Genomic DNA, 13,956 nt, shown 5'->3' with positions numbered 1-13,956 from the left:
GTGGGCGGGACTAAGAGGTCTCCGCTGGTCAGCTCCGGGCAACAGATGGCGGCGGCGGCGCGGAGGACACCGAGGAGGAGTCCGGGGCAGCTGACGGAGCCGGCGGCCTGGTGAAGAGCCAGAGGGAGCTTTCTTCACCCTGACCTCCGGGAGGATTCATCAGCCCACACTCCTGGATCTGCCTCTTCTCTCTCTTCACGCCGGTTCCCCTAAGTGGAGGCCGCAGAAGCCTCGGGCTACATTTGGCGACACACCGGGGACCGAGTGCGAGGAGGCGGCCGTGGAATTGTTTGGAAAGTGTCGTGAAAAAATGAATTATCCGGGATTTCCGAATTTGAAGTCGCGACGTATTTATTGTTAAGAGTCGACTGTGCGTGTGACGCGGACGCCAGAAGTGGATTTAATGTGGAGTAGGAGGAGAAAGTTAACTAGTTAGCTAGCTCCAATGCTAGTTAGCTCCCTAGCAGCGAAAAGCCTTGTATGTTGAATGAATGAATGAATGAATGAATGAATGAATGAACGGCCGCCTGCAGTAAACTAGCCTCCGCTTGTTGTGACACGAACTCATCGAGTGTATCGAGGAAGAGGCGACGCGGACAGGGAGAGCCGAGGCCCTCGCACCCTCAGATGGACAGGAATGCGATTCCCTGGAGTCGCGCAGCGGCGGTTTAGCTCCCGGAGATAGCGCAGTGCTAACACCGAGCAGAGCCGGGTAATGCCTCTGAGGCTGTGTCGGGCTCGCTTCTGCTAGCAAACACACATTTTTTGCACTACTCGAACTCCGCTGCAGCACAGGGGAGCCCACGCCCTTCTCCCGGTGCGGGATGGGGAACACCGTGTCGTGCTGCGTCTCCCCCGAGTCGAGTCCCAAGCTCCCGTCGAGGCAACCGGCGGAGCGCCTGGAGGAGCTGCAGACCAGCACCGAGGCGAGCGACGACAACACGGTGCCCTACCTGCAGCACATCAGCGACAGAGAGGTCCCCGACGGTAGGCGACGAATGCACAGCTCCGTTTGACCACAGTGTGTTTGTTCTGTTTGTGTGTGGGTTAGGGTTCATCCTCCATCCAGCCACTGAGAGAAGAGGGATCATGATGAGAAGGAACTTCATGTGACTCCCAAACACGCACATCATGTTCACACACACACACACACACACACTACTGTCACACTACACCTCATGATCGTGTCCAGAGATTATATCACGATAACAATCAGTGTGCATCAGTTATCATCACGTCACATCACATTGCTCCTGAGTGAAGTGTGCGGTTTTAAACTCCTCTTTTTGAGCAGAGAATGATAAATACTTAATAAACTGCAAAACATCTTACACAGTAACACGTGCCTGAGGCAGATCAGCTTTGTGTTACTTCCTCTTTGTGTCACACAATGCATAAGCAATATATTGATGGTTGACTTTGTGTTGTTGCCCAGCCCTGTAACAACACGCAACTGTTTTCATATTCAGTCTTTCACAGCTGCAGGGACAACGCACACACACACACACATGCACGCAGAAAAAACTCTCTCCAGCTTTTGCCAAGTGGCTCTGCATGTTTACTTCCATCCCTCTGTCAGCAGAGCTCTGGCGATGATGCCGAGGACATTCTTGGCATTCTGTAGCTGAGCACTGTATCGTATTGATCACACTGGCTTCATATTACCAAGTCAGACGTTAACAATGAAAACAAACCACTCATCTTCTAGACGCCACATTAACCACTCAGCCATTAGCAATAAAAACAATTCTTGCTTGCTCTTTTTATCAACCTCAGTTTTTTCATCATTGCTCATCAGGGAGTGAAATCCTGCAGAAGTAGAGAGGGAGAAACTTCTTTAACCAAGATAAACAAACTGCATTTGAAATGTGCAGCTTATTGATATTATATGTTAATATCACTGTGCCCAATGTTATATATGATGATTCTTGTCAGTTATTTTTCCAATTTTCAGATGGAGGACATATCTAGCAGAAAACAAAAGAGATTTTTAATTAGATCAGATGTTTTTTTTTCTTATGAACTTATGTACCTAATCAAAAACAGCATTTTCAATGTGACTTTAACTTAACACCACCGTGTCCACTATTAGAGTACAAGTGTAAATTCCATGCTGTGAATCCAGGGTCACAATTTCTGTACCCTCAGCCCCCACGGTGCCACTCCTCACTGACCCCCAGGCATGCTGTGCTCATTCCATTCATGTTGTTGTGGACACTACAGTGTATGAGACCAGCTGTTGGCGGGGCGAGGGTCAAAATACGTCCAGCAGTCCCTCCCTCATTCCTCATGTCTCTTCTCACCGTCCTCACGTCACAAATGCTGCCACCACCTAATCCCCTGTCTTTTATGTAATGCGCCGTCTGCATGGATTTGGATGAGAAACAATTCTCTAAGTCAAGGCTGGCGGATAATCCAGTGTTCTGTTTGTGTTACAGATGGAACTGCATGGTCAAGCAGTGCAATCAGTAGATTGACTTGAAATAGTACATTTCATTGTATTGTGTCCTCTGCAAGTAAAACCTTTTTAATGTTTGTGGAGTAGTTTTACCAGCCAAAATAATGTAACACAGGGAAAACTGCATTGTCTGTTTTAACTCATCATTTCCAGAGATAGGGTGTGTGCACTCAGTGGCATGTTTGATCTGTACTTCTGTTGACATGTTGTCAGTATAATGCACTGAAATAAACTTTGTTTTATAGAGTTAGCATTGGAGTCTAACCCCTCAGACCACGCCAGAGCGAGCACCATCTTCCTTAGCAAGTCTCAGACAGACGGTGAGCGATCTGAACATGAACTGTCTTTGTTAAGAATGAGTGTGTCAGCAAGTTAACAACATTTGTGCAGTTTTCTTATTTCAATCTCTGTTTTACTGTTGTTACGATCCAGACTAGTGTTGTAACGTTCGTGACCTGCTTCACTGTGGAGCTTGATTAAGTGGGGAGTGTATCACACAGCCACTTGAGCCACAAGCATCTCTAACTATAATAACATACTTCATACTGACTTCTTCATAAGTAACCAGATGTGTAAAAACAGATCTCTCTGAACGTTTCTCTTCCTTTTACAGTTCGAGACAAGAGGAAAAGCAACCACATAAATCATATCAGTCATGTAAGTGTCGACATCCTAATGTTGATCATAAATCTGATTGTTGCTGATTATGTTTGCTAAACTGTATTATCTCAAATAACCAGAATGTGAGTATACACTGTATTTTACCAAAAGAATCATACATGACAAGTGGCAGCGTAGTATCTGCGTAAAGATGGTTATTGCATTCAATTTTCTTGGTTTCCTTGTAAGGTTATATCTTTATATACTCTCACATGCCACATCTGCTGTTGTGCAATATTTAAATCCTCAAATATCTCTGATGTTTAACACTTTATTGCTTTTGCTGGCATGTTTTCAGATGTGTCTGCAGATGTGTCTGCAGCCATTCAGACACCTGAAACCAGTCCAACGAAATCTAGCCATCAAAAATAATTCCTGTACCAAGTTGTTGATTGTGCAATTTCAATGCCTCCAGGTATCTCCTGGTCCATTGTCAAAGAAATACAGCTCCTGCTCCACGATCTTTATAGACGACAGCACCGTCAGCCAGCCAAACCTTAAAAGCACAATCAAATGGTGAGAGAATCACACACACACACACACTTACTCATATGCATAACGCTGTTAAGTCACTAATTTCACATGAGAAAATCCTGTTGCATCACAGCCTGGTAATCCTAAAGTATTACTTAGTGGCTGCGTGACGAAAACAGATGTTCTTACGCCTAATTTAGGAAATTATTCTAGAGAATCTGGATAATCACATTTCAACAGGATTATCTCGGTGGGTTTTCCTTTCTGAATGTGTGTTCAAGTTTTGTTACACCATAAACTTTGACAGACACACACACACACACAGACACACACAGTTCTCCCACTCAGATTGTTTTTATTGAAGCTATAAAACGTTTCCCTCTCTTTACTCCCTGTCTCCAGTGTCACATTAGCAATATACTACCACATCAAAAACAGGTGAGTTCACATCTTTAATTTGATTTTTTTTTCTTACATTATATCTGGCAATTTATGTCGCTAAATCATTAAACGTGTGAAAACGGATGTATGGTTTGTCGTTCAGGGACTCCGGCAAGTCACTGGACATCTTCGATGAGAAGTTGCACCCCTTATCAGTGAGTATATTGAAGAAGTTTCCACAAACACATTCCTGTTTGCCAGTTGTAGTTTCTTTCCCTGCTGCTCATCATTAGAGTCCAAAGTCAGTGTCTCACTCCAGTCGTCTCGATTCACCAAGTCATTTGTCTGGTACTTTGCCAGAACAACCACGAGGCTTTCAGACTCCTTCAATCGTCCGTTCTTCCCTCAGAGGTTTCTGTGTTGCACCATTCTTTACAGAGAGAACCAGTGCCAGACGACTACTTTCACGTAGACCCCGAACACAAACTGATCTACCGCTTTGTCCGAACGCTCTTCAGTGCTGCGCAGCTCACAGCGGAATGTGCCATCGTCACTCTTGTGAGTTCTCGAAAATTCGCTTGAAACTGTTTATTGGTACAAATGAGAGGCAGTTTTTAACAATGCTCGAGTCTGTAAATGTATTTGATATTAATGCAGCTGCCCTGAAATGTAATAAGATATTATGGGAGTTTAGTAAAGTGCACAGCAGTGTTTGCATGTGATGTTGGATTTAGCGGTCACCAGAGGGCAGTAAAGTCATGTGATAGTGATGGAGAGTGTCTGTGTGATGTTAAAACATCACTGAAGGGCTGAGTGACACGGCCAAGATATCTGTTTTTCGATATTGCTTGATAATAATTACCAGTACATACATTTAATGACATTTACTGTGGAAGGAATCACATTCAGTGTGTTTGTTATGTTCTTCTTCCACAAGGTGTACTTGGAGCGCCTGCTGACCTACGCTGAGCTGGATATCTGCCCCGCCAACTGGAAGCGAATCGTCCTGGGAGCCATCTTGTTGGCTTCCAAAGTCTGGGATGACCAGGCTGTGTGGAATGTCGACTACTGCCAGATCCTTAAAGACACCACGGTGGAGGACATGTGAGTTGTTGTTTCTTTTCAGTTTGGGTTGTAGCAAGACTCAACACTGGTTGTTACAGGACTAGTTTTAAAGGAGCATCAGGAGAGAAGTTCTTGTCAAACAACGCAGGGTTCCAAGTTCGTTGTTGCAGAAGAAGTGATTTTTCCAGGAACGTGTTGGGATCCTCCAGTGAGAGATTGAGGATGTGGTCAGGAACATCGTTCACACTGCTTCACTGACACCACAACTCAGATCCCTTTGTTACCTTGTTTGTTATTGATGAGTTTTGGTTTTCAGATCTCCAGTTGTTTGCTTTTTCTATATTAAAAAAAATAGATTCTTACAAAATAAAACAGCTGAGACAGAATATTCTTCCCTAATAGAAGAAGCATAACAACAAAGATGCACTTAGAGAAACAGATGGAAGCTGCAGCATCTTTTCTGTCGATTGGTATATAATCCTGTGAAGAGGCCAGGGGCTGCACATGAGGCGGCCAGCCTTTATTTCCTACAATTGCTCTTCCCCCATGTGTGTGTGTGTGTGTGTGTGTGTGTGGTGTGGTTGTATATAAAAGAGGTTGGAAGTGCCTCCTTGTTGTTTTGTGATTTGGAAAGGTGCACTGCCTGCATGTGTGTTTTCTCTGTCCGAGAACCCCCATCTCTCTTTCTCTCTCTCTCTCTCCCTGTGACTCTCTCTTTCCTCTCATACCGCATCATGTCTGACCTACACTCTCTCTCTCTCTCTCTCCCTCTCTGCTCTGTTTGCATCGCTGCCATTGAAGTGTCTTTGTGAGCGTGCTTGGGTCTGGATGAAGGGAGGGATGGGAGGAAGAGTAGAGAGAGAGAGACAGAGAGAGAAATGGAGGGGAGGGTCTCAAGTGCTCTCACTCCTTGTACATAATGGCCCAGGCTCTCGCCCACTCCATTAGTTGCCCCGGGAGACCAGACATCACACACACACTCACACTCGCTCGTACCACCTTTGCTGACCAACAAAGCATCCCCGGATGCTGTCTCCTTGGCGACCACCTCCCTCAGCTCTTCTCATTGCTGTGATGATGATGATGAGGATGAGGAGGAGGAGATGATGGAGCTTGTAGTCAGGAAAAGACTCCAGCAGGGTTTTTGCAGAGACACGTCTGATAACCTGCAAGTTTTCTATTTCTCTCTCTCTCTCTCTCTCTCTCTCTCTCTCTCTCTCTCTCTCTCTCTCTCTCTCTGTGTGTGTGTGTGAGAACTTAGTCAAACAAACGACGTCTGTGAGGAAAATGTTTTAGTAACGAAACGCGACCGTTGTTAGATTTGCTGAAAAATTCTATGATTGTAAATCGAGTCGTCGTTACTCATGACATGTCTTTTCCCAGGAATGAGATGGAGCGTCACTTCCTGGAGCTTCTCCAGTTTAATATCAACGTGCCAGCCAGTGTCTACGCCAAGTACTACTTTGATCTGCGGCAGCTGGCTGATGACAACAACCTCAGCTTCCCCCTGGAGCCTCTGAACAACCAGCGTGCCCAGAAACTCGAGGTGAGCTGCTCTCCCCAGACCTCGACTCACGTCTGCTCTTATTTGTGATATTTAACTTTCTTTGATTTCATTGTTCGTCCTCTGACCTCAGGCTACATCCTCTGCTATGTGTTATTTTCGGTCACTGTTGTGTTTACGTCTGCAGAGTCTTTGAGCAGCGTCAGGACTTTATTACCAGCGGTGTTGTTCGGTGTCTTTTTTCTGCCCAGGCCATTTCAAGACTATGTGAGGACAAGTACAAAGACCTGAGCCGAGCAGCGATCAGACGCTCCTTCAGCGCCGACAACCTGATAGGTATACGACGCTCCAACGCTGTGCTGTCATAGGCCGCCCTGCTGCCATCCGCCCTCTCTCAGAGTCCGGCTGACCCACAGTCCGCCCCCACACTAACACGGCTGCCCCACAGGGTTCACGCAGCCACGGCAGTATTCAGGCTTCAGAAGCTCCAGTGTGACCGGACTCAGCGGTGACTTACATCACAGCTGTAGAGCTGCATGATTGTGAAACCTCAAACTATTGTTTTTACAGTTCTCCTTTATTTATTTCTTAACTGGCCCTTGTTCCCATGATGACGTGTGTTAGAACTGACTCTGGTGCAGTCGCTCACCAAGTCTTGGTGATTGTCATTGAGATTACATCTTTGCAAAAATATTTCAACATAGCCTTAAAGATTAGATTGGTGTTAGGCGATTTTTTTTTTTTTTTTTTTTTTTATGATTCACCAAATCCCATTAAAAAGATAAAAACAAAACCACCGTTGTGGAAGTCGGTTTCAAAACTTTCTGGCTCTTAACTCTGTGGCGGTCGAGACAGTTGGTTTGTTCTGTTGTTGGAGAAGAAAGACATCACACGGTTGTTCTCAGATCAGTTGGTTCCTGGTGTGTTTGGTTTGTTTTGGGATTTGTTGACAAGAAAAGAAACTTCACCAAAATGAAATATGACATAGGCACAACAAATTCAAAATACTAGAGCCGGGCGATATGGCCAAGAACATTATCCAGAAATCTTCTTGGTGAGCAGAGAATCACAAGCACTTGATAAATCTGAGGTACATTCAAATAATAACTGAGCAATATATCCATCTATATATTGGACTTTGGTTATATTTCTATTCATGCTCATTGTTTCGTGATGATTACTGTAGTTTTATGGCCCCGCCCTGAAAATGTTCCTTCTTGTAAATTAGAATTAAAACCAAAAGACATTTTGAGAGTGTAAATCAAATGTGTTTACTGTTGATACCAGTGGTGTTGCATCCTGTCTGAGTTAATTATCTACCTATTTGGATATAGCATAGCATGTCTCAGATGAGAAGTATTAAAGTATAAATATTCTACAGCAGCACAGAAGCCAGCACACCTTCAGTCAGGTGTGTGTGTGTGTGTGTGTGTCAGGGTGTCGGGTGCCAATCTGGGATCAGCTTCACTTTGGAGATAAACTCTACATGTGGTCAAACTGGACACATTTTACAGATTCTGGATCAGTTCTGCTACAGACTGGCTCCATGTAGCAGATTCAACATAATGTAGGTTTGGGTCCACGCTGTCCGGGCTCAGTATTCCCCCCCCGCCCCCGCCTCAAGGAGGCGCTCTACAGATCAACACGCCCCCGTGCTCGTCCCAGACCCCGACCAGAGCTTCTGAACGAACTACTTAGATGATGAGGGGCTGAAAGAGACTGATGGACACTCCCCTCCTTTTTGCTTACTATGTAGGCCACTAGCTGTGAAACGTGTCTTGTTTTTAATTGAAAAGAAAAACATTTGCAGACGGAGTATTTTAAATAAACACTAATCATGTAACAAAGATGTGTTGTGTTCATTGCAAACTGTTGTGTGTTGTGTGTCTGATCTGTGTGTGTGTGTGATTGATTTATCTCAACGATCGGTGTTCGACGCATCCGAGCTGCAGCAGCCTCACCTGGAGCGAAGACCGCTGACGTCATGATGTCAAAAATGAACCTTCACCAAGTCCAGCAGCAATGAATTATGGGGAAAACGGACAATCTCGCAATGTTAAGGTCTCACTACTCGTTTTTTATACTTTTGTGAACGAATGACTGTCGTGCTGCGTTGGATTCTGGTCTATGAGACGACCAGTAGGTTTAAAGATGGAGGACGATGGTACGAGCCGGCGACTTCTTGTGCGACTTCTCCTCATGTGACCGGAACAGACGACAACACGTTCAGTCAGCACGAAGCAGGTGAGACGACATGTTTCAGTGTCTTCAATGAGAAATGGATTTTATAGAAGAATTCAAAGTTAGAAGTTGATATTTGTGAATTTAAGTTTCTCACGGAAATTAAACTTTTGAGTCAATGAACGTTTTAACAATTCAAAAAATATATTTTCTTCTTTTAAGCATAAATTTAAATACAAGTTGATCAACTTCTGAAAAAAACTGCTCTGTGCTGTTCGTTAAAAACAAAACTCAGTTTATTTTGTCACAGACACAAACTCCAGATCAACTCACTTTTAATTCCACAATATGAATCAAAAATCTACAACTTTTTAAAATCTTTTTTAAAGAGTTTATCTCGGTGTGAAAAACAGATTTACACTTCAACGTACAGACGAACCACGATGTCAGTTTTTTTACCGACGTTCATCACTCGCACAATCACATTCGCTCAAATCAGACTAATAAATTACAGACATGTTTTCTAACACTTGGACACAGAAGTTTAGAGAGAACACGACACTGACGTCACAACACATCACGGCAGGAGGCAGGAAACAAACTGAGGATTATTTTATCCATAAATTCTGTTTTGTGATGTGACTGTTGACACTGATCTCTGGGGGACAGCGTCACCTTTCTTTAAGTTTCTGGTTTCTTTAAGTTCAGCTCATTTGTAGACTCCTGACACCGAACGTGACCTCTGACCTCTGAGAGAAGACCTGAGGCTCCTTCACATCATACGACAGCGAACAGATTCGTTGGCTCATCAAAGTTTCCACAAATTAAGTTTGAATACAGTCAGATGTGATAAATTAAAACCGTCCTCTAAAAACCTCTGATGATTATCTTTCAACTTAAGTTCTTCTTTATGCTTTGATTTGAAATAATTGACATATTCAGTGTGAGCTCATATTTTAGAACATTGCAGTTAGATTTCCAAAAGTCAGTATTACAGAATATAATGACATATATTATATGTTACAGAGAGAATGTGTATATTCATTATTAATTAATTCATTTGCTTCAATTGTTTTGATCTATCATTTTTGGGAAAATAATAAAAATGCACATTTTTCCAAATCTGAAATTGATGTTTCCAAATTTCCAATTTTTTTTCCAAACTAAAAAAATATGAATTCTTGCACAATGGTTTGAAACTAAAGCAAAATCTAACTGAAACTAATATAGAAATAAGTTTTGTAACTGGTCATTTATCAAACCCGTCTGTGGTGAAGTTATCTATTGTTACGTCTGTTCAGAGTCGGTGACATGAGATCATTAGAAAAACAGAGCAACGGTTCTCAAGCTGAGGTCCAGGGACCTGGAGGGGGACGCTGAGGGCATCAGTGAATCCACAGCACAAGAGTCAGAACAGAAATTAATTTTTTAAAAAGTCAATTATGTCGAACTAAATTAATCCAATTGTAGATTTTGTTGCCTCGAATATTTTTATATTTCATACTTGAGGGTCTCTGGTGTGATTCAGTTCCTCTGTCAACCAGCAGGTGGGGCTAAAGGTCAAGGGCAGTTCGTTCACATGTCATTGACAAAACTAATTGAAACTAAAGTCGTCCATTAAAACGACTGAATCCGTTTTTGATTCTCACTTTAAAGTCCGAGAAAAACCTTCGAGACAGTTTTCAGTTTGCAATCGTACAAAAACACTGGACGTCAAACTCAAACACTGATATGTACAAATTTATACACACTTCAAATCAGATGAGATCTGTTTCCCTGGTGTCTCACTCTCGACTTGTGGCAGTGACATTGGTTGTTTTCTAACTAGTCATCACACTATACAACTAATCTTCTCTTTTTTACATCAAATTTTTACAATATTTACATAAATAAATATGTTTTTCTCTCTCAGTGCTCGGGATAAACTAACAGGAAGAAGAACGGGAGATTCTATCGAGGCTCCGTGTGTCTCTGACTGGAAAAAAAAAAAAAAGGTTTCCAGCTCTTTAAAGCTGTGAACTTGTTTGAATCATTTTTCTCAAATACTTTGTATTTTGTTGATTTTTTTTCCGGAGTCACTCCTGCAGGCGTTTGTCCACGTCTCGTTCTGTTTGGATCGTTTGTGTCCAAGTGTCCACAGAGGAAACTATTCAGTGTGAACGTGAACATAATAATAATAATAATAATAAGTCCAGTCAGCTCATATATGAGACGGAGCAGCTTTATGATAGATCCCTGACGTCAGCCCGGTTCCAGTGTGTCCAGTTAAAGCAGTACTGGCCTCACTGTACATGGAGGGTGGAGCAGTGGCCTTCTGCAGCCAGCAGGGGCAGCAGCGAGCCACAAACCTCCTCCAGGACTCGAGGGTTTTGCCTGACCAAATCCACACCCCGGAGGTGATGCCCACCACCAAGCACATGAAGTACTTGAGCATGAAGATGGCGTAGTCCGGACCCAGACCCGAGCGCTGGCGCTCAGTCGGGCAGGAGCAGGCCAAGGCTCGCTCCCAGCCGGGCCGGTAGTGCTGCTCGTAGACCAGGCAGGCCACCACGATGGTGGCTGGGACGGTGTAGAGCACCGTGAAGAGCCCGATGCGGATCATCAGCCGCTCCAGTTTGTCCGTCTTGGTGCCGCCTTGCTTGATGATGCTTCTGATGCGGAAGAGAGAAACAAAGCCTGCGAGCAGAAAGAGGGAACCAGTGAAGAGGTAAACCACCAGAGGAGCAAGTACGAATCCCCGGAGGTTCTCCAGACTCTGGTTCCCCACGTAGCAGATCCCGGCCACAGGGTCCCCGTCCACAGAGCTGAGGGCCAGGACCACGATGGTCTTGACGCTGGGGATGAGCCAAGCGGCGAGGTGGAAATACTGAGAGTATCCGGCGATGGCCTCGCTGCCCCACTTCATCCCTGCAGCCAGGAACCAGGTGAAGGACAACACCACCCACCAGATGGAGCTGGCCATGCCGAAGAAGTACACCAACAAGAAGACCAGGGTGCAGAGAGCTGGGCCCGTGGTGTCGTAGAGGATGTGCAGCTGGTCACCACCACCGCCGCTGGCCCCACAGGCCACCCGCTCATGACCTGCCACCAGGCGGATGATGTAACCCAAGGAGACGAAGAGGTAGCAGGCAGCGAGGAAGATGATGGGCCTCTCTGGGTACTTGAAGCGCTCCATGTCAATGAGGAAGGTGGCCACGGTGGTCAAGGTGGAGATGAAGCACAGCACCGACCAGAGGCCCACCCAGAAGCTGGTGAAGGCCCGCTCATCAGCTGAGAAGTAGTGCTGGTGGCAGGGCTGGGCACAGTTGGGCAGGGGCCCGGTCTGGACCCGGCCGTACAGGGCGTGGGACTCCCTCTTGATGGGGACCAGCGGGTCCCTGCAGCGGCACTCCCTGTCGCACTGAGGGGGGCTCGGGAGCCTGGTCCGGCCTTTAGGGGTGGGTTTGGGGAACGGCGGGGCCAGCGTGGTGATCTCGCTGCTGTTCTGGTCCATGCACAGGGTCTCGTCCCCCAGCTGAGGCAGCCGCTCGCAGCTCATCCTCTCGGGCCACTCGAAGCCGTACTGGCTCATGAGCGGGGAGCAGCCGCGCTTGGCCCGCTCGCACACGGAGCGGCAGGGCGGCAGCGGCTTGCGGTAGTCCGGCAGACAGATGGGGGTGTACATGCTGCACAGGAAGAAGAGCAGGTCCGGGGAGCAGTGGATGCGCACCAGGGGCCAGAACTGGTGCACCTCCAGGCCCACCTCCTCCTGGGTGTCGTGGTTGAACTGGTTGGGCATGTAGGTCAGGTTATAGACGATGCCCTTGCACATGGGCACCGTGATGGGCTCACACACCAGGTCCTTGGAGGCTGCGGAGGTGAGACCCGCACCGCGGAGGAGCAGCAGGAGAGAGAACACGAGGGGCCGCGGGAACACCGGGCTGCGTGGCGCGCACCTCCCCATGAGAGCCGCGAGGGAGAACAGTTCCAATAAACTATTAATCTGAATTAATTCAGAGTCAAAGTGAGAAGAGTGAAGTTGGATTGAAGTTCCGCGTCCTGCAGCTCCACCACCGAGCTGTCAGTCATTCACCAGAGCTGCAGCTCTCATTGTGGAGAAAGTTCACGATGCAGTCACTTTAACAACCCGGGGGCAGTTTCTCTCCTCGCCGCAGGAAGAAGTCGCATCGTGAGACTCAAAAACAAAAAGACAACGAGACTCAAAAGTGTCCAGGAAACTTTTCAATCTGCAAGAAAGGGAAATAAAAGTCCACGAACTGAAATGTCTCCGAGTCGGTGCGTCTGGAAGCTGGTGCGTAAAAGCGCAGCCGGACGCGTCCTCTCCGGGTTTGTTCCCTCGGGAACATGGAAACATGTGAACTCACATGTTGGACTCAGTCTCTTCGTGAAGCTCCACGTGTGTTTTCTCTGCAGCGTCAACACGGTGATAATCCACAGTTTCCCTCAGAGGGAGGAGGAAAGAAAAGCTCCTGGAGGTCGACAGAGCTGCAGCTTCTCTGAGCCTCAGGACGAAATCAGGTCTGAGAGGAGGTGCAGCTCCTCATCACACTCAGCGAGGCGTTCACAGCCCGTGGGAAATAATACCACTCCAAGGAAAATCAGGATTGGTATCACTGGCTCCTCTTTTGATGGAAGAGATTAAAACAAACTCAAATTAAACAAAAGGACAGTTTTTCCAAGAATATTATACAAAATGATCCAACGCAACTTTATTCATCCTGAAGGCAGGTTATTTTATTTTATATTTATTTCAGCACCTTTCCAAAAAAATAGTTACGAGGTGCTTTACAAGTTAAAAACTGAAAGATTGAAGGTAAACGATAAGAAAGATAAACAAGTAAAACACAACATGAATAAAACAGAATTAAAAAGAGCCACTTCTTTAAAAAGAACACATTTGTTAGACATCATGAATATTTGGTCACATATTGTTTTTTACTTGGTTTAATTATTCATTTCCAATTGTTTGATCTTTGTATTAAACCTGTGTTTAATTTAATGTTTTTTCTGGAATTGGCTTTTTGAAAGTGGATCAAAAAACAGAGGTATAATAAAACAACAAATTAAGGAAATTTAAAGCATTAGAAAAATTATTCGGCCATTTTTTGACAGTTACGCAATAATAATCAATAATACACCAATACAAGTATGTATCACTTGGATTTAATGAATTACTTCAGTACAGTAGTACTTTGATTTAGTACTTTTTGCTGTGAAATATCTGAATTACTAT

General features: G+C 45.2%; 2 protein-coding genes across 2 annotated transcripts; one reads left to right on the top strand and one right to left on the bottom strand.

Moving 5' to 3' along the window:
• On the top strand, positions 1-8,389 carry ccnyl1 (cyclin Y-like 1). Its single transcript, XM_020105100.2, has 10 exons — positions 1-987; positions 2,704-2,778; positions 3,072-3,115; positions 3,534-3,634; positions 3,995-4,030; positions 4,137-4,188; positions 4,412-4,531; positions 4,911-5,077; positions 6,422-6,584; positions 6,794-8,389. The coding sequence occupies exons 1-10, from the start codon at positions 825-827 to the stop codon at positions 6,908-6,910; spliced, it is 1,038 nt and encodes a 345-aa protein (XP_019960659.1). The 5' UTR covers positions 1-824; the 3' UTR covers positions 6,911-8,389.
• Positions 8,390-9,001: 612 nt separating this feature from the next.
• On the bottom strand, positions 9,002-13,233 carry fzd5 (frizzled class receptor 5). Its single transcript, XM_020105094.2, has one exon. It carries the CDS (start codon positions 12,664-12,666, stop codon positions 10,924-10,926), a length of 1,743 nt encoding a protein of 580 aa, XP_019960653.2. The 5' UTR covers positions 12,667-13,233; the 3' UTR covers positions 9,002-10,923.
• Positions 13,234-13,956: the final 723 nt, after the last annotated feature.

Source organism: Paralichthys olivaceus, chromosome 10 (assembly GCF_024713975.1).
Source record: "Paralichthys olivaceus isolate ysfri-2021 chromosome 10, ASM2471397v2, whole genome shotgun sequence".
Classification (NCBI taxonomy): Eukaryota; Metazoa; Chordata; class Actinopteri; order Pleuronectiformes; family Paralichthyidae; genus Paralichthys; species Paralichthys olivaceus.
This window is presented reverse-complemented; position numbering and strand designations above follow the sequence as displayed.